This window comes from Panulirus ornatus, chromosome 57 (assembly GCF_036320965.1).
Source record: "Panulirus ornatus isolate Po-2019 chromosome 57, ASM3632096v1, whole genome shotgun sequence".
NCBI lineage: Eukaryota > Metazoa > Arthropoda > Malacostraca > Decapoda > Palinuridae > Panulirus > Panulirus ornatus.
Genome location: NC_092280.1, coordinates 24,972,026 through 24,997,850, shown reverse-complemented (window position 1 = coordinate 24,997,850; position 25,825 = coordinate 24,972,026). Strand labels below are relative to the sequence as shown.

Below are 25,825 nucleotides of genomic sequence, written 5' to 3'. Positions count from 1 at the left end.
GCTCTGTGTCTGTGTGAGTTACAGTGGAGACAAAGATATACGCAGTGGCGGAACTGTGGAGGTTACCCAGTGGATCTCCCCTAACGTGAAAGGTGAAGTAAAGTTGAGTCTGTTGTACGGGAAACGATGTTTTATGTACGAACGACATTCGTGTATGTCGCTATGTGTCCGTTGATCTGCGTATCGTATATTTGGGTTGAGTGTTTCGCCCGGGCGTTCCATCAACGTAGTCGTCAGTATAGATTAACCCCGGTCTTAGCTGTGGCACTACACGGGGCCCCTTCCCCTTTTGTTCTTAATGACCCGTCCTGTCGTGCCTCCTCCTCCTCCTCCTCCCTCATCCACCGTGTGGTTGTGGTGGGCTGTAATGTGGTGGGTGTGTCCCCTCCATCCACAGCGGCGTCGGCGGGAGTGGTGAAAGTCCCGGTTCCTGTGTTGGGAAAGCTCTGCCCGACGCGTCGCCACATTCGAAGCGTCTCGAAAGTCAAGCCAGGGGACGTGGAGGACGCCCCAACACCCCTCCAGTGAAGGAGACACACCACATAAAAAAAGACAACACTCAGGTGTTCAGAGGAGACTTAACATGGGTGATCTGTACTGGACACAGAGACAGACATCATGTATATATCGTAGGAGAAACTGTCGAAGGTTTAGGTTTGGTTGTATCGAGTAAACTGACGCTGTTGCCCCTTCTGAGGAGAGAGATACCAACAAAAGAGAAAAAAAAAAGGCAATGATGATGCTACTCTTTATCAACACTTGCTCTGTCCATAGTGGGATAATGTTGTGTGCCGACACAGCTCTTTGAGGCGGGCGAAATTGTGTCGAGTTAGAAAACAAAAAAAAGAAATTGAATACAGATATCATTCGTTGTGTGTATTGATTCCCCAGAAATCTAAATTGCTAGGGGATTACCGAGATCGCTTAGGTTAATAGCTAGAAGTCAGACGAGCGAGATGTATGCAAAGTAAAACTTGGAAAATCTTGTAAAAGGGGGGAAGGTCTTTGGATATGTCAGTGTTGCCATAAATATAATACGGGATACCATTGCCGTATTCCAAGCCCCCCCCCCCCCCCCCCCCCCCCGAATGTAGTCAGTCGACTAACTCGCTGGATACCAGGAGGCGGGATGGACGACGTACACAGAGATGTCATAAAGAAGTAATTGATATGATATTCGGTTGGTGAATCAGTCTTAGTTAACTCTGGGCACCGCCACCTGTTGCCTACCACACTACTCCCCCCCACACACCCCACCTTCAACCCTCCACACCCGCCGTCAGCGATGAGGACACTCGCTTCACAGATGCAGGGAGGGGCGTTACGAGGAGCCAGCCATCCCCCCCTTGCGTTACGTCCCTTCGTAACATTGTAGCGGACTCTCCGTTCCATCCCCGTCCCAGGCACAGCTCCGTGTAGTACAATAGTTCAGTTTGATGGTAGTTATTCATTAGCCAAGCTATGGGGAGGGAGGGATATATATATTTACGTAAAGCGTCTAGGGGCCGTGGCGTCCAACAGCCTAATTGATCAGACGAGGAACAGCGACAGAGCCGGAGTGGTTGAGGTGAGCTACCACGACGACGATGGTGGACGATGATGATGATGATATTTTGGAGACGTGACGTGGTGCATTGTTACGGTGTTACGGTGATCGTGCGTGACGGAGGCCAGTAGCCATGATGGTGTGTGGTGGGGGTTGGTCGTCCATTTCGTGGCGTCAAGAGGAGGGAGATCAACGTTTGGTTGGTGTGGTTATGCTATGGCGGGGCTTGTCACGGTCCTGGTGGTGTGAGGATGTGGTTGTATGGGGTCAGGTGGTGGTGGGTGAGGGAGGAGGAGGAGGAGAAGGATGCTCTAGAGGACGTGGTTATAGGTGACGTGGTGTCTGATGGTGTTGTGGACATGGATAAGGCAAGGGGTCGTCGTCCCCTCGTGGAAAACATGGCCAAGTGTTTCCCAAGGGCGTGGTCGTGGATGTTGGTCGTGCCTCACTGACGTGGTGGAGGGCATGGTTGGTGTGGGAGATATGGTGGTGGAGGAGGTGGTGGAGAGGAGGGGGGGCATGGTTCTCATGGTAGTGCAGATGGGAGGATAAAAGCTGGTTGCCTGTATGGCTCGAGTATTGATTGCAAGGGCGACCGGGAGTAGCCAGGCTGGTGGTACTGCTCCCTGCTGCCTCCTGCTGCTGCTGGTACTGCTGCCTGCTACTGCTGCTGCTGCTCCCTGCTGCCTGCTGCTGCCTCCTGCTGCTACTGCTGGTAGTGGTGGGTACTGTTCTCAGCTGCTGGCCTCCTGCCGCTGCTGCTGCTAATGCTGTTGGTGGTACTACTTTCTACTTCTGCCTCCTGCTGCTGTGGGTGGAACTGCGCTCTGCCTCCTCCTCCTCCTCCTCTCCTCTTGGGGAACTGCGCTCTGCTGCCTCCTTTTGATTCTGCTACTGCAGGTGCTACTGCGCTCAGCTGCCTCGTGCTACTCCTACTGGCGGTACTGCGCTCTGCTGCCTCCTTTTGATTCTGCTACTGCAGGTGCTACTGCGCTCAGCTGCCTCGTGCTACTCCTACTGGCGGTACTGCGCTCTGCTGCTGTTGTTGTCACCGCCTCGCCCAGCCGTTGTCACCGCCGCAGCCACTGCTGGAAGCCCCTTAAATTCGATGTACACAAAAGCTTTTACACTCGACGGCGCAGGACCCAGCAGCAGCCCCGGCGTTATGTCAGCCTGTCGGAGCCCCAGAAGGGAGGTGATGCATCCCCTCCCATACGGTACTCCACCCATACGTTACACCCATCATACGGTGGACCTCCCATACGTTACACCTGTCATACGGTACACCTCATACGGTGGACCTCCCATGCGTTACACCTGTCATACAGTACACCTCATACGGTGCACCTCCCATTTGGTACACCACCCACACGGTACACCTCCAATACGGTACACCTTTAGTACGGTACGTCTCCCATACGGTACACCTTCCGCAAGTTACACCTCCCGTACGGTACTCCTTCCATATGGTACACCTCCCATGTGGTATACCTCCCATACGGTACACCTCCCGTAAGGTACACCTCCCATGTGATACACCCCCCATACGGTACACCTCTACGGTACACTCACCTCCAACAGACAACCCAAATCACTTACCTCCTCCTCCCCTACCACACCCCAACCTTCCTCGCGCCCACTAACCTAACCTGACCACAGGAGGAGGGAGGAGAGATGTGGGGAGGAAGCCATCAGCGGGGAGCATATCCTCACCTGTCGACCACCAACAACACTTGCTCCTCACAGGTCAAGAGTGGCCGGCCAGTTTGGGCATCTTAAGGAGCTGGATTGCCTCTTGCTGGAGCGGGCGCGGGCGGGCGGGTCGCCGCCGCTGGAAACATGTGGCTCTCGCCTCTTTTAGCAGTCCGTTGCCCCCCCCCCCCTCACTTCCCTTCCCCTCCTTTACCCCTCTTTCCCCGGGAAGGGGAAGGGGGGCTGAACAGATGTGATCAAAAGGGGGGAAATGTCAGAGTGTTAAAGAAATCCCCGCGGGCCCTAATGATGTGTACGTCTGTTGTGACCGGCGTTGTAACGGGTAAACAGAACGGTGTAATGGGTTGATAGAATTATGATGCAACGGGGGGGTAAACAGAAAACGGCGTAGTGTGACGGGTAACAGAGGAGGCTGTAACGTAATGGGTAACAGAAACAGGATGTTATAACGTAACTAGAAACGGTGTAATGTAACTGGTGCACAGGATCGGTATGATAGAAAACAGAAACGATACGATGTAACACGTAAACAAAAACGGCATTATATAATGGGTTAACAAAATTATGATGTAACGGGTAAACAGGAACGGCATAATGCAGCGGGTAAACAGAAACATGTTATGACTGGTAAACATAAACAGTATAATATAACGGGTAAACAAACGGTTTTGATGTAACGGGTAAACAGAGACGGTATGATTCCGATTTCGCCATTTCCTGCGTTAGCGAGGTAGCGCTAAGAACAGAGGACTGAGCCTCAGAGGGAATGTGGGGGTTAATATGTAGTCAGTATGTAGGATACGAACCTCCCAAGACCGATGGTGGGAGACCTTCAAGCGAAGTGTGACGGACTGCTGTTACGGTGGTGACGGGTTCGCTGCTCCTCTCGCGCACACCCGAGACCTGGTGGTGTGGCGGGGTAGACGACCAAGCGAAGACCACATGGGAACCCCCGTGGGAGAACCTCACTCCCCCAGGGGGTGACAGTGAGAGCATCGCGAGTGCGTGAGATGATGACTCGGCCCCGTGTTATTGTGGTGAGTGGTAAGTGCTTACGTTCACGGCGGATGGAAGGGATGGGTGCCAGCGTGCGCTCCACCTCTCTCTCTCTCTCTCTCTCTCTCTCTCTCTCTCTCTCTCTCTCTCTCTCTCTCTCTCTCTCTCTCTCTCTCTCTCTCCCAAACCTTCCGCTTAGTGACTGAGGGATCCCTGTGCTTGAGGGCTGGCCCAGGCCCACCCGTCCCGGCAGACAGGGCCTTCCTCCTCCCTCCCGCACTGCAGGGCTGGTGTGCCTCGGGGCTGTATGGGCGGCCAGTGTTGACTTTGGGCCACGTCGATGGCGAGAGCCGTGAGCGCCCACTGGACTGATCCCCTTTTTGTGCAGGATGGCGGCCCAGCATGACCCCATAGTGTCGACGCAGAGCCACAGGCAGCGAAAGGTCCCAGATCTGGTAAATACGTCGGGGAAGCATCTTTAACACACACACGCACAGTGACGCCTTTGAAAACCTCAACCTCCCGCCCACAACTGTAAGCTCCCCCAGACTGTTCTCTGCAACGCCAGACGTGTCGACTTGACCTGTGCCGTACGAAGGTGTCTCAGAGGCTCAGCCACCCAAAGCCTGGCGTGAGCGAGGGGGCCAACGGCGGCAGACGGGGTGGTCTGAAACCCAACTGGGCAGGGTAGAAGACCACAGGGACCATCGTAAAGTAATGGTTGAGGTCACGTGAGGTGCGGGGGACACATTCCCCGTGTGTGTGTGTGTGTGTGTGTGTGTGTGTGTGTTGGCGGTGCCACACACACACACACCTGGTATGCTACGTGTGTGGTAGTGCGGCAGACGTGAGTGTGTGTGTGTGTGTGTGTGTGTGTGTGTGTGTGTGTGTGGGCTCAGGGGCTCACCAGTGAGGGAGTGTGTGGTGGTGGTGGTGATGGTGGAGGTCTATTCCTTCAGCAGGGGTCGTGGTTGGTAATCCGTCGTTGGTGGGAGGGGTCGTAGTCTCCTCTAGCAGGGACCGTGGTAATCGCCCTCGTCTGGTGTGAACCACGACTCCTCCTCCAGCAGGGTTCGTGGTGGTGTGGTAGTCCCCTCCTCCCTCCACCAGCTCTAGTGCCCCCCACCCTCCCCCCACCAGGTCTCGTAGCCCCACCACCACCACCCCTACTATCCCTCCTTCCTGACGACCCCAAAAAGCACACAGCATTGCCAGCTTATTAAGTGATACGTCTGTGGAAAAGGTGAAATGTGTAATTGATATATATATATATATATATATATATATATATATATATATATATATATATATATATATATATATATATATATATACACACACACACACACGTATATCTTTTTTATTCATTTTGGTGCGTGGGTTAAGAGGGGTTCCAGTTAGCATACAAGTGGGAGAATGTTTCAGAGGGGCACATTAACACGGCCGACTCCCACGGAGATGTTAATTAATGTTTGGCGAGGAGGTGCAGTAATGGTAATAAAGAGGAGGGGACGCGGAGTGGCCAGGGAGGGAGAGAGAGTGTGGGGGGGTGTTTAGGGAACGGGGAGATAGTACCGGGTCGGGGGGAGCGGGGAGCCGAAGAACAGGGGACAGGAGGGTAAGAGAGAGAGGGGCGGAGGGAGGGAGGATAGGGGAGAGGAGAAGGAAGAAGATCGAGGGGGGTGATTATTAGGAGTGAGGGAGGGGGGGAGGGAGAGTCGCGGCGGGGTGAGAGAGAGAGAGAGAGAGAGAGAGAGAGAGAGAGAGAGAGAGAGAGAGAGAGAGAGAGAGAGAGGTGCAGAAGAGGGTGTGTCAGTCACAGTAGAGAGAAAGCAAGTCTGTCAAGATGATTTGGAAGACGCCTCGAGGAGGACACCCCGAGGAAGACATCCTGAGGAGGACGCCCCGAAGAGAACACCCCAATGAGGAGGACACCCCGAGGAAGACTCAGAGGAAGACATTCCGAGGAAGACACCCCAAGGAGGAAACTCCGAGGAAGATACCCCGAGGAAGACACCCCAATGAGGACACCCCGAGGAAGACACCCCGAAGAAGACACCCCGAGGAGGACACCCCGAGGAAGACACCCCAATGAGGACACCCCGAGGAGGACACCCCGAGGAAGACACCCCCGACCCTAATGCACGCGTCATCCGTAAAGGAACCCCCCCCCCCCGACTAGACGAGACACAGATAATGATTAAAGAATAGAAATTTACTCCCACAACCCATTCATATATAGAATCCAGGCCAAGGACTTGTAAGTACCAGTGGCCCACTGAGGAGAGGAGAGGAGGACCGCCCCACACACACACACACACACACATACGCACACGCACGAATGGCAGCTAGAGAGAGAGAGAGAGAGAGAGAGAGAGAGAGAGAGAGAGAGAGAGAGAGAGGAGGGTCTGAGCGAGGCACTAAAGCAGCAGTGAGAATCACTGTTCATTGAGCCAACACTTCAACCCTTAAAGATCAACGGTTACCCGGACGCCGTCTTCTGTCGTCGTCGTCGTCGTCGTCGTCCTCCTCCTCCTCCTCCTCCTCCTCCTCCTCCTCCTCCTCCTCCTCTCCTCCTCCTCCTCCTCCTTCTCCTCCTCTACCTCTTCTTCCTCCTCTTCCTCGTCAGCGCTTAACGTTACACGGAACGGATTTTCGTGGTCGCATTACGTCGACGAGAGAGAAGAGAGAGAGAGAGAGGGGCAGAGGCGATCGCCACGACGCCCTCTCCCCCCACCAGACGTACTATACAACCCCTGTACACTGTGATGCTCATTGTGTTCTGACGTCACCTCTCCAGGCTAGCGGGCCGGATTTGACGAGTTAGAATGTAAACAAGAGATCGTACACCGTCCTCTATCGACACCATAAGGGAAAAAAAAAAAGATATTGTGTAAACATCCCGAGGGGGAGGGGGGGAAGGTGTGGGTTAGGAGGGCCAGGGAGGTTGATCAGATTAGAGGTGGCGAGTACGAGGAGCATTCTGAAGGTGGAGAACCTCAGAAATCTCTCCCTCAATTAATCGATTGAGATCTGCCAGTTTGTAGCTCGCGGGGGCTGGCTGGCTGGTCGCGGAGGTGTAGGCGTGTGCGGTACGCTGTCTCAAAACAGTCCGACTGATCGGAGAAGCAAGGGGTGATGTTAAAGGTCCCGCCAGATGGAGATGTGAGAGGAGAGGGGGGTGTGTGTGCCGCTACTGACATGCACTGCAACCTCCCACCTCCCACACACACACACACACACACACACACACACCGAGCCCCCTCGTCTCCACGACCAGCTTGAGGAATACGTAAAGTGATTGAGGTGGAAGGGGAGAGTGGGAGATGGTGGAAAGGGAGAGTGGGAGATGGTGGAAAGGGAGAGTGGGAGATGGTGGAAGGGGTGTGTGGGATACAAGATATGGAAGGCACGGGATATGCGTCGGTCGGAAGTAGATAGGAGAGGGTGGCCCGTTTGTTGGTGTTAGGGGGGGGAGGGTTGATGGGCCTCATGAAGACCGATTTTAAGGGAGGATGGAGGGAGGCAAGATAGAGGGGGAGGGAGAGGGTGGGTGAGTAAGAAACAAACAGGATGAGAGTAAGTGGGGAGGTGGGTGAACCTACAGGAGTGGTGGCGGGGTCAACGTGACGCAGAGATGAGGTGGGAAAAAATAGGGGGGTGGGGGATTGAAATTGAGGATGTAATGAGGAGAGTGGATGACGAGGACAGCCGTGCGGATGGACGAGGAAGAGAGACGAATGAAACCTCTGCGACCGTTCGGGGTCGACGAAGGAGGAGGAAGGGAGCCATCGGCACGGGATGCACGGGTGGAGAGATGAAGGAAGGAAGACGTTGGTGGACACGGGAAGAATGGCGGGGAGTCTAGCTTGGGGTGTGGTGGTGGTGGTGGTGGCGAGTGTTGCAGGGGGAGGCTAGTGATGGAAGGAGGGAGGGAGGTGGTTGGCTGCGGCGGCGGGAGCCACTTGCGGTGGGTTCACAGCAAAGGTGAGATAGGGTGCGGGATGCGGAAGGGGAAATGTGATAGTGGGGAGTAGGGGTTGGTGGGGGAGGGGATAGATGGAACAGCGAGGGAGGGGAGGATATCAGGCGGGAGAACAACGTTAGCGGGAGGAGGAGGGGGAGGCAAGCAGCGGGCGGCCAGAGGAGGAAATTACCAGGACGCAGAGAGGAGGGGGGACGCCGCTACGCCGGTGGTCATACCACAGTGGTGGTGTGGTGTACGGGGGCCCACTGTGGCAGAGAGGGGGGAAAAGACCTCGCTAAGAGGGGACTGGGGGGTTTGGTGATGTGGCCCCCAGTGTGGTGAAGTGGTAGGCATGAACTGTGTGGCTCACGGTGGGTGTCGTCAGCAGTGAGGGAGGGGGTGAGTGAGGGAGGAAGGGAGACTGTGGGTGTGTGTGTGTGTGTGGAGGTCGCCAGGTACACGGGGGCGTCACGGCCTCCAGTACTAACTATAAGTGGTGCTCCGCCCGCACCTCTCTCTCTCTCTCTCTCTCTCTCTCTCTCTCTCTCTCTCTCTCTCTCTCTCTCTCTCTCTCTCTCTCTCTCTCGTTGTGGTGGTCGGTATTAACTGTATGCCTGGGGGTGTGCGGCCGTGCGTGCGTTCATGTGTGTGTGTGTGTGTGTGTGTGTGTGTGTGTGTGTGTGTGTGTGTGTGTATGTGTGTGTGTGTGTGTGTGTGTACACAGCGAGTGGATGTGCATAGCGTGCGTACGTGACCGTGTGTGTCTTCGTGTGTATCTTTATATGTGTGGGTGTTTATATGTCTATATCTATCTGTATATATATATATATATATATATATATATATATATATATATATATATATATATATATATATATATATATATATGCGAAGACGGATGAGATACAACGAGGTCCTTCTCCCCCTTTGTTATGTCGTGGGATGGGCAGTATAGTTTGGCGGGATGGGGAGTATTTGCTGCGCATGTTTGTGGTTTATGATGGTGTTTTTTTTTTTTTTTTTTTTTTTTTTTTTTTTCCAAAAGAGGGAACAGAGAAGGGGGCCAGGTGAGGGTATTCCCTCAAGGGCCCAGTCCTCTGTTCTTAACGCTACCTCGCTATCGCGGGAAATGGCGAATAGTATAAAAAAAAAAAAAATATATATATATATATATATATATATATATATATATATATATATATATATATATATATATATATATCAGTGTCAACGGCATTCCCATGCACTCTGCTGCTGCTGCCGCCTAAATAAACTCCAACTCCCTCCCTTTTCCTCCTCCTACTAATCCTGCTGCTGCTAATGTTGTTGCTGCTGCTGATGATGATGCACGAGGCAAACATGCAGTGACAAGACAGTCGTACAACGGGAGCAACAAGACGTAGATGAAGTATTAAGAAGAGAAGCCAAGCAGTCAGTCAGTCAGTCAGACAGTCAGTCAGTCAGTCAGTCAGACAATGATACATCGAGAAGTTTTTTGATGCTGCCACAGGGCTGGAAATCCTCTCCTCTCGTTTTTTTTTTTTAATTTTCCAAGGGAAGGGACGGAGGGGGGGCCCAGGTGAGGATATTCCCTCAAAGGTCCAGTCCTCTGTTCTTAACGCAACCTCGCTAATGCGGGAAGTGGCGACTGGTATGAAAGAAAGAAATATATCAGTGTGTACAGGAGGGGGTGTGGGGGGGGGGGGAACTGTTTGTAAACACTGCTCGGTCATCCGTTAGTTCTGCAGTTTGTAAAACGTTGATGATTTACTGTATGTTTGTAAACGCTGGGCAGAAGACGGTCCCGTGTTAGTATAGCGAGATATGGTAAAGGGTATAGCGAGGAGTGATGAGTTATAGCATCTCATTTATGGTTAGGAATGATGAAGTATAGCGAGCCTTGATGGTGTATAGCCTGGATATATTGAGGTATAGCTTGGTATTGTAATACACGGTGAGGTAATGATAGGATATAGCTAGAGCGTCTTAAGGTATAGCGAGCATTGTATAGCGTATGACGAGGGCAGAGATAGGATATAGCGAGGGCGTAGTAAGGTATAGCGAGTATTGTATAGCGTATGGCGAGGGCAGAGATAGGATATAGCGAGAGCGTCGTAAGGTATAGCGAGCATTGTATAGCGTATGACGAGGGCAGAGATAGGATATAGCGAGGGCGTAGTAAGGTATAGCGAGAAAAAATGTATAGCGTATAATGAGGGCAGAGTAAGGTATAGCGAGTTGCTACGATTTATAGCGAGGTATGATATAACGTATAGCATCATAAAGTTTAGCGAATTCTAGTAATGTATAGCGACGCACCGTGATGTATAGCAGGGTAAAGGCTTACCACGTATAGCGAATATAAGAGTACAGCGAGGCGGCTATGAACGGAAGTATACGGTATTGGCTGCCATGCTGATATAATTGGGATGACGATATGTTTAGTGGATGCGATGCAGTAAGATGCAAGTAGGGATGATACGCGAGTAAGAAAATGTGGCTAATGATAAGATAAGGTGATAAGGGCGACATTAATTTGGGTTACTGTCACGAACGATGAGTTGGCGACCGTCGGGCGAGTGTGTGGTGGGGTGCGAGGGAGTCTGTTGGGGGTCTGGAGTGAGTGTGTTCGAGTAGGGGTGGTGTATGGTAGGGGCGGGGTGAATATGCTAGGGATGGGGTGAGCATGATGGGTTAGGGATGAGTATCTTTGGGGTGGGGTGAGTATGTTTGGGGTGGGGTGAGTATGTTAAGGGTTGGGTGTGTGTGTGTGTGTGTGTGTGTGTGTGTTAGGGGTGATGTGAGTATGTTTGGGGTAAGTTGAGTATGTTAGGGGGTGGGGTGAGTGTGTTAGGAGTAGGAGGAAGTATGTTAGGCACAAAAGGAAGTTTGTAGGCTTGGGAGGGGAGTGTGTGTGTGTGTGTTGGGGTGAGTGAGTATGTTGGGGGTAACTTTGAAGGGAGTCGTATGTTAAGGGAGGTTGGGGATGGGGGGGGGGAGATGTTGACAGAGAGGGGTGGGGGGGGAGTGGTTGGCCACCTGTTGTGCATACCTGGCGTGGTTCATTACTAGTAGTATTGCCCAGTAGCCAGATGGCGTGGACCCCAGGTGCGCTCGCAGTCCTGGTGGTGGTACTTGGCTGATAGCGCCGTAGTGGTGTTGGTGCTGACGTATGTGGCATACAGTGTTGCCACATCAGGGGGCGGTGCTACATAGCGATGCAGATATTCTCTTTGTACACTTTGTTATGAGTCAGTATCTCCATGGACGGGTATATATATATATATATATATATATATATATATATATATATATATATATATATATATATATATATATTCTTAGCCATTTGTAAGCCATGCCTGACCCGGCCCATGTAGGCTGGTAGCCTACAAAATACATATTCCCTTAAATTATTATTGTATTGCTATTTGAAACGCCTTTGTGAAATTAAATTTTATTATCATTATTATTATTATTATTATTATTATTATTATTATTATTATTATTATTATTATTATCATTATTATTATTATTATTTGTTCATAGATACATTTATTGATTGGCTTCTTGAGAGACACGAAGGTATGTCTTGCCTCATCTCTCACGTCCAGAGAGATGCCACAGGAAGAATAGAAAACGTGCAGTTGTGTGTGTGTGTGTGTGCTCACCTGGCCCCAGACGGAACTGCGGGGGTAGAGTCGTGTCGTGTCCCCCCCCCCCCAACAACCAGAGTTGTGGACGCGGTGTGGGGGCAGGTGGTGGTGGTGTGTGTGGGGAGGGGGCAGCCCTGTCATGCATTATGTATGGTGTAGGAAGGCCAGTTAAAGACCACTATAAATGTTAGATTAGGAATGAATATCAGCAGGGAAGGTATGCCCAGAGGGTTCTTGGGTGTGGTGTTGTAGTGCACAGCTGGTGTGTGGAGGAGGAGGAGGAGGTGGTGGTGAGAGAGTAGTAGTGGAAGGGAGAGGCAAACTGGGTTGGAGAAGGCTGTGTGGAGGTGGTGATGGTGGTGAGAGTGTGGGTGGTGGTAGGAGAGAGACAAACTGTGGTGGAGAAGGCTGTATGGATGTGGTGGTGGTGAGGGAGAAGGAAACTGTGGTGGAGAAGGCTGTGTGGAGGTAGTGTTGGTGGTGGTGAGTAGCGGTGGTGCGAGGCAAACTGTAGTGGAGAAGGTCGTCACGGATGTGGTGGTGAGTACAACAAGTCCCATTAGCTTCCGTGTTTTACCATATGCTGCTTTAGGGGTTTGTTTCTAACCCCCTCTCCGCCCCACACCCCTTCCTTAGTGCCCGGTGTGGGGCAGATCTGTACTGTACCACTGATCAGTCAAGCTGCTTGAGGTGTCAAGGGGAGCAGTGGTGGTAGAATCAAGCCTCCACAACCGACATAAGACACACACACACACACACACACACACACACACACACACACACACACACGTGGCAAGGTGTCGTGGGCACGTGGTTGAAGAACCCTCCCCCCCTACTCCCCCTTCCTTTACAGACACACACACCCATAAGTGGCTGGGAACCCCTTTCTCAACCCATCCCCCCCCTCCTCCTCCTCCTCTCCCACATCTATAGGTAGATGGGATCTCAACCTCCCCCCTCCCCCCCTTCCCTCCCTCTCCCGTCCCATATATACCTGGCTGGTTGGGGGGGGGGGGGGGGGTTGAGCGGCTGGCTGCCGTTCAGGGTTGACTGGCTTCAACCCCTTCAAGCAGGAGGGAGGAGGAGGAGGCCACACGCCCCTCTCCCATTCAATGTATGACTAAACCTCCTCCTCCTCCTCCTCCTCCTCCCCCTATCCTGCCGTACACGTCCGTCGTACATCCTTGTAAGTGATTTACTGCGGCTTGTTGCGACGATAATGTTATATTTATGAGCGGTTGACTTGAACGACGGGTAACTTGAGTTTATTGCAGAGGCTCAGTGATCGGCAGCGAAGCTGTAACGAGCAAATCAGGGAGTTCCGGATAATGGCACCGTTAGTGACGACCTGCCGTTGTCAATAAAGTTTGATAACAAAGACGAGGAGGCTTCCAATAAAGCACGGGCGTTGGTCAAACGCCAGTAAAGAATAACGAGATGCACATGACCTACACAGGTCGGTCACCCGGACTTCACCTGAGTGAGTGTCAGATGCGCCAATAAAGGAACAGTCGAAGGGGGAAGGCGAAGAACTAACCTTCCTCCCCTTGTGTCCCAGGACGTATAAAGATGGACGAGGGAGGCTTGAGGCGGAGGAAGCGTGGCACCTTAGCCAAGGTGGTAGTGAGGTGTCGGCCAGACGGCGAAGTCCAGACACCCAGCGGAAAGGGGAAGGACGAGGTGACCACGAGGGACGGACGTGTGTGGAGAAGCGACGCTGTCGGAGACGACGGAATGGGAAGCGAAGGCGATGGCGAAGGAGTGGAACGGAGGAGATTGATAGCCAAAAGGAGGAAAAGGGAAGGAATGGTGGTGGTGGAAGGCAGGAAAGAAGAGGAGGAAAGCGTAGGTGATTCGCCAGGGTGGTGGAGAGAAGAGAGGGAAGCGGGAGGTGGTGACGCAAGGAGCACGGCAGGTGGAGCAGCGAGGACCAGACGAACCCGTACCCAGACTAGGGCTCCGGCAGACGGTGGCGGCGGCCCAGGCCCCACCCTCACACCACCACACAAGGAGGAGAAAAGGAGGAGGAAAGGCAATGCCACAGGTGACACAGTGACCAGGTCGGCCCAGAGAACTGCAGGTGGAAGGAACAGGACACGAGGGAGTGGCCGGAGGTCATTTGCCAAGCAAAACGGCGACGATTGTGAGGCCTCTCCCTACAGGCACCACGCGCCGCGGCCCTCGCCATACACAGCCGTGTGTGGCACAGCGACCACACACTGCTGGCGGGACACGTGGGGCCACGCTGATCCCAGACAGACGCGCCTCACAAAGACCCGGTGCAGGAGGAGGGTCTACTCACAACCCAACCCCTCACATTCCTGTGCGAGTGTTGCTGTGGGAGGAGCGCAGGAGACAGGCCCGAGAACCAAGACCACCTCCTCCCAGACTGGAGACGCTGCAGTGGGCGACGACGGGCGAGGGACACCGACCACGAGCCTTGAGAAAATAGCAACAGCCTACGAAGAAGGCGCTGTCGAGACAGCAGCAGCACCGCAGGAGGAGCTGGTGAGGAAGGCCCCAGCCGCCTCCTCCTCAGCGAAACCATTGAAGGGAATCTGCAGGTTGCCTGGAGTCCCCTCGACAGGCGGGAGGGGCAAGAAGAGAGTCAGATTGTGAGTGAGGACGCCCCCGGCAGGCATGTGTCTGTGTGTGTGTGTGGTGTTCATGCTAATGGTATGTTGTAGGGTTGGAATGGTTTCTGTGGCTGTGCCCCATGATGTATGTTGGTACTGGATTCCATTGTGTATGTAATAATATTCGACAACCTCGCGTAACTGATTGATTGTTCTGAACACTTAGATTTCCATGTGGTGAGCGCCACGCGCTACCCCAATTTAATCGCAAAATCTAAGGAAACAAAGAGATGGGGTTCTATGATTGCAGAACTCTCTCACCATACTGTTGAAATTGATGGTGTATTCACACACACACACACACACACACACACACACACACACACACACACGGGCTTCTCTGCTGTGTTGGTTAGCGTCGCTGACCATAATTCGCGCACGGGCCCGCCCGGGTTCGAATCCTGGACGCGGCAATCGGTTCACAGGCAATCCCAGTTGTTCATCCTCCTTCGGGGGCTGCTCGACAAATGGGGACCTGTCAGGTGTACTTGTGTGTGTGTGTGTGTGTGTGTGTGTGTGTACACCCACAGGTGTAAAGACATGGCACACATATACGAAGTTAAGAGACGTGGTAACACGAGTGTGAAACTCTCTCCCCTTAACACGCACACATAGCAAGGGTAATTGCACACGCATGCGTCCATATTCCCATTCCAAAAGCAAAACAAAACAGAACAAAAAAATATGAATAGTATTACGAGTCATTAATCTTCACTTTTAACTAGTTTTACGCTTCATAACTCGTGTGGTTTAGTAGTAGTACTGTGTATGTGCAAAACTGACCGCTAACATTTAGCTGCTTCATTCTTTTTTTTTTTTTTTTTTTTTTAGACAACTGGCCGCTAACATTTAGCAGGTTTTGTTTTTAGACAACTGACCGCTAACATTTAGCAGGTATTGTTTTTTAGACAACTGACCGCTAACATTTAGCAGGTATTGTTTTTTAGACAACTGACCGCTAACATTTAGCAGGTATTGTTTTTTAGACAACTGACCGCTAACATTTAGCAGGTTTTGTTTTTAGACAACTGGCCGCTAACATTTAGCTTGTCTTGTATATAGGAAATTGACCGCTAACATCTAGCTTGTCTTGTGTTTAGGAAACTGACCGCTAACATCCAGCTTGTTTATTTTCATTTTTTGGAAAACTGACCGCTAACATTTAGCAGATTTTATTATTTTTTCATAGTTTTTTCTCATATGTGTTTTTGTTTTTAGAAACCTGACCTTTAACATTTGGTAGATCACTTAGAAAACTGTCCCGTTATCTTTTGGTCGATTATATGAATTAGAAAACAATTCCTCTATCTTTTGGTAGATTATATAATTATAAAACAATATATATATATATATATATATATATATATATATATATATATATATATATATATATATATATATATATATATATTGATATAGAAAACGGAGCCGCCCGGCCCGGCCCCCCTGTGAACGTGTCGCTGGTTGGTTGGTTACCTCACATTGTCACGCCTGATGATGGAACACCTCGACAGTGTGGGATGTGTGGAGAGGAATTTATTGTGTTCCCGGCGGATTAACAGCCAGACTTTGAGCGGTCACGTTCACTTACGATATTTATTTTAGGTCTTGAAGTGGGGGATTAGGTGTGGTTGATACACACACACACACACACACACACACACACGGAAGCGGGGCGGTGGTCCCCTGCTGTGTTCTGCAGACGAGATTTTAAGGTCCCTTGGGCACAGCGGTGCGTTTATTCCAATGAGAGCGACGGTACGATTCTTTTGAGCGCGACGGTACGATTACTTTGTATACGACGGTACGATTACCTTGAGCGCGACGGTACGATTACTTTGTATACGACGGTACGACTACCTTGAGCGCGACGGTACGATTACTTTGTACACGACGGTACGATTACCTTGAGCGCGACAGTACGATTACTTTGTACACGACGGTACGATTACCTTGAGCGCGACGGTACGATTACTTTGAGAACAAGGGTACGATTCTTTATGAACATTAGGGTTATTCATTTCATCGTTATAAATTGATTGTACATGTGAGGTAGATCCATTTACCTGTTTGCTGCCGCACGCACGCCCCCCACGCCCCCCGCCCACGCCCCCTCTTGCGCTGCGATAAGTAGTAATGAAGTTTCCTCACGGCCTGTGATCGCCCAGTCTGTCCCCCGCGGCCCAGGCATCCAGATGGAGGTTTACTTGTCTGTATAGTGATGGAAAGCGGACGTAGCTGTCTCTTTGTGATTCCTACTCCTAATGAACACGACGGTACCGATCCTTGAACACGACGGTACCGATCCTTGAACACGACGGTACGACACCTTCATCACGACGGTACGACACCTTGAACACGACGGTACGATCCTTGAATACGATGATACGATCCTTGAACACGATGGTACGATCCTTGAGCACGACGGTACGATCCTTGAACACGACGGTACGATCCTTGAACACGACGTTACGGTCCTTGAATACGACGGTACGATCCTTGAACACGATGATACGATCCTTGAACACGACGGTACGATCCTTGTACACGACGGTACGATCCTTGAATACGACGGTACGATCCTTGAACACGACGGTACCGATCCTTGAACACGACGGTACCGTTCCATGAACATGACGGTACGATCCCTTGAACACGACGGTACGATCCTTGAACACATCGATACGACACCTTGATCACGACGGTATGACACTTTGAACTCGACGGTACGATCCTTAAGCACGACGGTACGATCCTTGAGCACGACGGTACGACACCTTGATCACGACGGTACGATCCTTGAACACAACGGTACCGTACCCTATCTGTGCTGTTCAGTACACCGCCAGCTTTCATGGCCTGTAATTAGTTCTTGTTTGGTTACTGTATTGCATTGATTACTTCGCTGTACTGATTACACAGCTGTACTGCACTGATTACTGTACTTTACTGATTACTGAGTCGCCGTTGCCCTCCGCGTGTGGGGAGGGGAAGCCATGTGTGGCTCCTGTTGACTCACGCCACATCCAGATGTGTACAGAAATGCCGGGTGTGTAAGTAGTACCCCCCCCCCCGCTCCCCATCACCACCTGTGTACATACCATCCCTACACCAGCTAGGCGGTAGCAACAACCCCCCCCCCCAACACACACACACACACACACACACACACACACACACACACACACCTTACACCCCCACCTCTCTGACCCTCACACAGTAAACTTTCCTAAACCATTTAGTATAAGTGGTATTTCGATTTTATGGGTTTTGGGGAATCCAATTGAATGTAGCGAGAGCGAGCCAAGCTATTTAGTACTTTAAGACAAGAAGTATTGATACGGAGGCAAGTATTGTGTGTGTGTGTGTGTGTGTGTGTGTGTGTGTGTGTGTGTGTGTGTGTGCAGAACAGCGCAGCTCCATGGTAGTAGGCCTAGTCGTACGGGAAGCTTCTATGGTTGCGGTGTAGGTCGGATCCGTGGCGTGACAGCACAAGGCGTGACCCGTTCCGTTTTCTTATATAATGCTGATAAGGAATGTAGGTCAGGCGGTCTGTGATTGAGATTTGCATATTTCGTCACAACGTTGACGCGCAAGACGGAGGGGGTGGGTGGAGTTGATGCCAACAGGTGGAGAGGTGTTGTGTCTGGGGGATGCGATCAGTGGTGGCGTCACAGTTTTGGTCCCCCTTGTCTAGAGGGCGTGGGTCTGTGGGTGTAGGAGGTCGGGGAGGTGTTGGGTGTAGGTGTGGTGGGATGTAGGTGCGGCGGCGTGGTGAGGAGGGGTGCTTGGGTGGGGGGTTAGGGTGTATGGGAGGGAGGAGGCGTGGGTGCAGGAGCGGGTGTGGCGTGGCGGAGTCGGTCGGTATGTTGGCCACGGCGGGGTAGGGGGCAACTGCTGACGCTGCACATTCCCTGGCTAGGATTACCACGACGCCTGCCGCTGCCATCACCAGGGTGCTCGCCACCGCTACCGCCGCCATGACCCACCACTAAGTCACTACCACCACCGCTGGCTGCCACTACCCCATCTCCACCACCACCACCAACACCACCACTACCACATCCCCCGTTCCCCCTAGCAGTACCACACAAACCGATCTCCTGTTACCTCGTCGTTGCCACGACGGTTGTCGGGGCGGTCGGTCTGTGTCTCGTCGTCCATCCGCCGGTATCGGGTCGCGTTACCTGGACATCATATCGTCATGTTCGCTCTCTCTCTCTCTCTCTCTCTCTCTCTCTCTCTCTCTCTCTCTCTCTCTCTCTCTCTCTCCCGGGGCCTCCCTGCAGTCCTGACTCGCTCCTGTGGACACCCGTCTCCCAGAACCTTTCCCGAGGTTGCTCCCCCGGCCTAGGTGCCCACACTGTTAACGGGCAGAGCCGCCGTCGCAGCCCAGCCTGGTCTGGTCGTCCCCCAGGCAGGGACGAGGGAGAAGGGGGAGATGAGGAAGAGAGACCCTATCAGTAATAGTCGGCTCTCCTATCTTCCCAGATCCTCATGTAGTGTGTGTGTGTGTGTGTGTGTGTGTGTGTGTGTGTGTGTGTGTGTGTGTACTTCAAGATATAATCAACTTACTGTGGTTTGTCCTGAGAATGTTCTGTCTGGAGGTTCGTCTCGCCATGCCATCCCCCACCTTTCCTCCCTCCCTCTCTTCGTCCTAATAACCTGCAGCCCAGCACAGCAAGCAGTACAGGTGTTCCGTGTGAGGCTGGGGGAGATCGGGGGAGGGAGGGAGGGAGAGTGGTGTCTGACAGCCGTCGCCGTCTACTTCGCCGCTGCCTTCTTTCCTGTCGACCTCCACCCACACACACACACACACACACACACACACACACACACACACACACACACACACACACACACACACACACTACTGCCCTCCACCTCTCTCACTTTCCCGGTTATTTTTTTTTTTTTGTATCTTTCTTTTCTGTTCCTCCTGACCCTCTGAGGGGAGACCCACCCTCTAATGGAAGACGTGGCCGCCACGCACATAGGTATAAGGTTCGTGTTAAGACTTAACCTTGAGGGGCTTTCCCCCGACGACTTAACCTTGAGGGGCTTTCTCCCGCCACAGTTCAAACGTCCGGTTTGCTGTCTTATTACCGAAGCCGTTCACCTCGCAGTGGTTAAGTGCGGTGCAGTTCATAACTGTAGCGTCATATTACATAATGTTTGGAGTGGGAAAGGGAGGCAGGAGTGAGTGTGTGTGTGTGTGTAGGGGGAGGAGGGAGGAGGAGATGAGTGAGTGCGTGTCTGCGCGACGTGATAAAGTAATCAGGCAAAGTGTGTTTGAGGTCGGGGAAGTGTGCGTGTGAATATTGCATTCCGCGGACCGTACTGCCTACCCGCCCTGCTCTGCTCTGCCCGCCTTGCCCCCGCGTCGCCCACTCCGTCTGGTATCGCCGCCAGAGGCGTCCTCTCTCACGACTCCGGACCGCCGTCGGCTCGACGCTGGCTCATTAGGTGGATGTCTGGAGCCCCGACTTTGTGCCACGCCATTTCCAGTCTGGTGCCGCCCTCTTCTCTCCTCACACCCAGTCTTCCGCGTTCCTCTATGTAATGTATATGATGACGGAGGTTAATCTGTCGGGTGTACCGGACCAGCCAAGGATGTTAGTGGTTACGTAGGGCCTCAGGATCGCGGACACGAACAGTTCGAGTGAGCAGAGGTGGGGCGACACGATAGCCTGGTCTCAAGACTGGACTGTGTAGTTAGGAGACCTCCGACTCCATCGTAAGGTATACACATAAGTTACCAGACCCTCCTGTGGGGGAAAGATAGCTTCCGAAGCCAGCGGAAGTAAGGTACCAGACCCCGCTATGGGGGTGTACGTGACCCATGGCGTCATGGTATGAAGTCGAGAAAGTCGTACCTGCCTCATTTTCTTGACCAGTGCGATTCGAAGACGATATGGACACACGTTGCTATGGAATGTGCACACAGACTTCGTGAAAAACCTTTTTAAAGATGCAACTACGGTATTATATAGCGCCCAGAATGTGTAAAATGGGAGTACTTAGTATAGTAGGAAGATGGGTGTACAACTTTATTTTTTTTTTCTTAACTAACAGTCGATCACAGGAAGTTGATGTAACTCTGGCAACATATGGTGTCTCTTGGGTGGAAAGCTCTGTTCCCTAGGGGGGTCATACTGGCACCTCTACTGTTTCTATATATGTATACACACACACACACACACACACGCACACACACACACACACACACACACACACACACACACACACACACACACACACACACACACACGAGCAGGTAAACCCACAAGGAAACGGGAAATACGAAGGGTCAAGCTCTGTCGCACAATTACCTCGCCAGGGCTGAATACGGATAAAGAGAACCAGAATATTATATGCCAACCGCCGCTGGACGGTGCCGGCGAATGAATTAAGAAACAGGTGAAGGGATTAGGGCACAGGTCACCCCTCACCTCTCTCTCAAGTCACAAACTCAGGTTAACCTCTGGTCTAGGAAACGAATTTACAATGTTTTCTTTTTCACTTTTAAAGTTTTTTTTTCATTTACTTAAGCCAACATTTTGACGCATATTGATATTTTTGCCTTGTTTGATAAGATAAAATTCCATAGGATTTCTATCCGTAACTGAGTTATTTGAGACGATAACCTTAGCACTGTTCTATCCATTTTGATGACCAAAGTCTTTGAAATGTACAAGTAGTGAAGCGGGTTCTCAACCATGCCTAACACTTTATTTTATGGCGTTAAACCCAGATATTAAGAACCTTACCAGTTTGCCCAATGTAAAACTGATTACACTCTGTACAGGGGATATTGTACACACACCCTTTCTGAGAAGTAACAGAATTTCTGATGAGACTTTCCCCCCACCGTATCATTACTGCTGAAGATTACTTTAATTATATTAAGCGAAAAAAAGGATAAAACAGGAACAATAAGCTTGTTCTCACAGTAGGGTAATACGAACAAGTTTTTCTTCACAAATGGTTCTTTAGGTTGAGCATTTTTGTAAAAGAGAAAGACCGAGTAGAATTACAAGCTGAATCGTGGAAATGTTTGGGATACTGTAATTTATAACCAGTGTTATAGATATTGCAGACTTTATCGGCGTTGAATTCTGGGCTACGTGTGCGAAATATGCTCAAAGAAACACATTGATGAATATGCAGAACGTTTCACTTTATTGCGACTGAGTAGAGTAGTGGTTGAATATATGAACAGACCGTTTGTGGGTTTTACGATATGTGCCAAAATTTTAGGTTATTTTCAACCCTATGAATATTACAATCTAAGAATGCCAGTGTGTCGTCTGTCTCACACGCTACTTGCATACTTTTTGCTTATATATATATATATATATATATATATATATATATATATATATATATATATATATATATATATATATATATATATATAAGCAAGTGTTTAAATACTAGTTTGCCAAATGGCATCCCAGCTACGTCTCTTCGTTGCCTATCAACTGACTTATATTTCTCTCTTGTACCTCCCCAAGTGATGTGATTATCACACGAAAGTGCACTTGGGAACTTATCGTGTTTCATTTTCCCCGTGGACTCATAGGAATATACTTGATCACGCGCAAAATTGTGATCCTTTGCAATATATATATATATATATATATATATATATATATATATATATATATATATATATATATATATATATATATATATATATATATATATTTGGGAGATTGTTCTGGTGTTTGTTTGGTGTTGGTTGTTGTGTTGCAGTTGTGGTTCGGAGGGCGTGTGTTGTCGCCGACCATCCCGTCCTCAACGTCTGAGGTTCTGGGACGCGGCATTTGTTGACGCCGCCGACTGCTGGTGCTGGCAGCAGTTGCCTGGTGACGCAGGCGCGTGTGTCCCACTCACACTCACTCCCGCCCTTCATTATTCATCGTCGCCGGAAATGCATTACTCGTAATTTGCATGTTGACGGCGGCGCAGGAGCTCGAAGCAAGTCGCCGGGCGATGCGCATCGTCAGCTAAAGAGAAGGGAGCCTATAGTTACGTAGGGGCTAGGGAGAGGAGGGAGAGAGAGAGAGAGAGAGAGAGAGAGAGAGAGATAGATTTATATACGAAATGATACACTCCCCTACCCCTGTCACCCCTTGTGTGTCGTCATCACAACACTTAGATCCTCCGAAGTGGGGTTGTAGAGGATTCGAGAGTTGTAGGTTGTATTTGAGGACTCGGCGATCCTCACAGCCGTCGCCTCTCTATAACCTACAACCACCTTCGTATCCGTCATATTGGGTTTGCGCCCATCCTCCTCTGGTTCGGTGCGAACACCTGGTCAAGGGGGAAAGGGGATGTGGTGACCTGACCACACTAAACACACACACACACACACACACACACACACACACACACACACACACACACACACACTGTCGTGGGGTATAGAGTGTGGAGACAATTGGTCTTCGTGCTTCACTGTACTGGTGTCTGCCGACACGCTGTCTCCGCCCGCCCTCCCTCCCTCCCTCCATCACCACCCTCCTTCCTTCGCTACCCTAACTCCATCACCACCCTCCTTCCATCACCACCCTCCCTCCATCACCACCCTCCTTCCATCACCACCCTCTCTCCATTACCACCGTATTTGCCCCCTTCGTTCGCTCAGTAAACCAGTCGTTATTATTATTATTATTATTATTATTATTATTACTATTATTATTATTATTATTATTATTATTATTATTATTATTATTATTATTACTATTATTATTATTATTATTATTATTATTATTATTATTATTATTATCATCATTATTAACCTCCTGGTCTTATCAGTAGCGTTAAGGGAGACGTCAAGTTGCGGAGATAGCGCAGAGGGCGAGGTGGAAGGTGTGGGCCTGGTTGATGATGATACGTTGAGTTGAGGAGGAATGGCTCGAGTGTTTGCGGCCTTGGCTGGTGAGCTGAGAGAGAGAGAGAGAGTCGGCTATATCACGCCAGCCTTCCCTTATCGCTGTTATCAAACACTTGTATTACTGCTGATGTTTTCCCGTGTTCGACGTTGTACTTGCGCGTCACAGGTTTATCACTGGGCGTAGGGAGGGCTTGTAGGGTTGGTGATGGGGTTTTGTGTATATGTGTATAAGGGGAGAAGAGTGGAGGGAGGGGAGAATGTATGTTGTAGTTTATTTTGATTTATGGGTCATTTGTAGGGGTCAAAATAGCTGTGTGGAGTGTAGGTATGGATGGAGAGGTGGGTGTGTGGTAAGGGTGAAGGAACGTGAAGGTGGAGGTGGACTATCCATGGTTGGAGGAGATTGTTGTTGAAGCTGTTGGTGGACCAGCCGTGGGTGGAAGAGGTTGTTGGTGGAGGATGTCGCTGGTGGAGCGGCGGCGACGGGGGGGGGTTAGGGGAGGGCAGCAGCCATGGATGGGGGGCGGGGGTGGAGGGGTGTTGCCATGAACCATCCTGACCAATTAAACGCCTAGGCCGTAAACGTGTGTTTGCGTCAATATTGTGTAGGAGGGCGAGAGGCAACCACAGTACTGAGCCCAAGGCTGGGTTGTGTGGCTGTCAGAGGCAGGGGAAGGGTGGTGGCGGGGTGAGAACTTGTAACAGGGAGGGAGGAATGGCTGGCTGGCTGGCTGGCAGAGAGGGAGGGAGGGAGGTAAGTAGCGGAGCTATAGTGATGGAGATGTGTGGCTCCCGGGGCAGTATTGATGCCCCCCTCCCTCCCTCCCCCAGACACCCACCATCGACTGTGTTGGAGCAGCAGGCAGCAGCTGATGTGTGTGTGTGTGTGTGTGTGTGTGTGTGTGTGTGTGTGTGTGTGTGTGTGTGTGTGTGCATGACCTTCACCCGTCAGTGGTGGTGGTGGTGGTGGTGGCGACACCTGGCTTATGCACCTCCACCACTGGCGGCACGCGAGGGTCACACCTCACCCTTCGCCTCCTCCAAGCAACCCCCGCCCTCCCCCAGTCGACCACCCTCTCCCTCCACTCACCCCAGTTTCACCCGTGACCCCAGCCGCTCCTCCCCAGTACTGGCCATTCACACACACCGTGCGTTGGCCACACACACTGTGTACTGGCCACACACACTGTGTACTGGCCACACACACACTGTGTACTGGCCACAGCCGGTGTCGATGGCCCCCCGCCGCTCCTTATTTATGTACATATCATCAGGACATCCGCCATATTTGTGCTTGGTAGTGGAGCCACCACAATCCTGGTGTTATGGTCGGCTACCCCGGTCGTTAGAGGCGCCACAGCTGGTGTTAGGGCCACTGTATGACGCCCCAGGTGGTGTCAGGGCCACTGTATGACGCCCCAGGTGGTGTCAGGGCACTATGTGGCGTCCCAGGTGGTGTCAGGGCCACTATGTGCCGTCCCAGGTGGTGTCAGGGCCACTATATGATGCCCCAGATGGTGTCAGGGCCACTGTGTAACGCCCCAGGTGGTGTCAGGGCCACTATATGACGCCCCAGATGTATCAGGGCCTCTGTATGACGTCCCAGGTGGTGTCAGAACCACTTTATGACGCCCCAGATGGTGTCAGGGCCTCTGTATGACTTCTCAGGTGGTGTCACGGCCACTGCATGACGCCTCAGGTGGTGTCAGGACCTCTAAATGACTACCATCTGGGTAGCAGGCACTGCTCCCCTAGCTTTTCAGTCGATCGTATTAGTTTGTGTTTGGAATGATAGTGCCCTGGGCAGTGAAAGACTCGTAACTCATCGTACCCATACAGTGCTTCGATGCAGAACTTGTCGCTCTTAATATTGATAAAATGATAATGATAATGATAATAATAATGATAATAATTATAATTATAATAATGATAATAATAATAATAATAATGATAATAATAATGATAGTGATAATGGTAGTGATGATAATGATAATGATAATAATAGTAATAATGATAATTATGATAATGATTACAATAATAATAATAATGATAATGATAATGGTAATTATGATAATGATAATTCACGCGCCTAGAAAGATGACGTTGGCACTTAAGGTCGGTGTAGTCGGGTGTGTATAAGTTTCCTTGAGGAGCTACACCGCCATCGGCTTTTTGCCACTTGAAGATCAGCAGCATCCCCGACCTGTCCTCTCTCTTGTTCAGGAAGCAGCTGATGCTTCGTGCTGTGGTCGTGGAGGGTAAGGCCCGTCAGGCATTGTTGATCTTACACACTTATCCTACGAGATATGATATCAATATTCTTTTTCCTGGGATTTGATTTTGTAGTTCTCCTTTGTACGGAGCAGTTGAAAGTTATCTCCGTTAAGAAGAGCATGTTATTATTTTCGT

At 50.9% G+C, this 25,825-nt stretch overlaps 1 protein-coding gene across 4 annotated transcripts in view; it reads left to right on the top strand.

Moving 5' to 3' along the window:
- The window catches only part of jing (AE binding protein 2 jing), a 420,486-nt gene that overhangs the window by 325,036 nt on the left and 69,625 nt on the right, over positions 1 to 25,825 (top strand). Inside the window, exon 1 of one of the 4 annotated variants that reach the window (XM_071694773.1) lies at positions 13,230 to 14,493. The exons of 1 other annotated variant lie outside the window; for it this stretch is intronic. In XM_071694773.1, coding sequence (XP_071550874.1) covers positions 13,448 to 14,493 — 1,046 coding nt within the window. In that variant the 5' untranslated portion in view covers positions 13,230 to 13,447. Of the gene's footprint in view, positions 1 to 13,229; positions 14,494 to 25,825 lie in introns of those variants that run through there. 2 more of the 4 variants (XM_071694772.1, XM_071694776.1) reach the window with 2 other exon arrangements.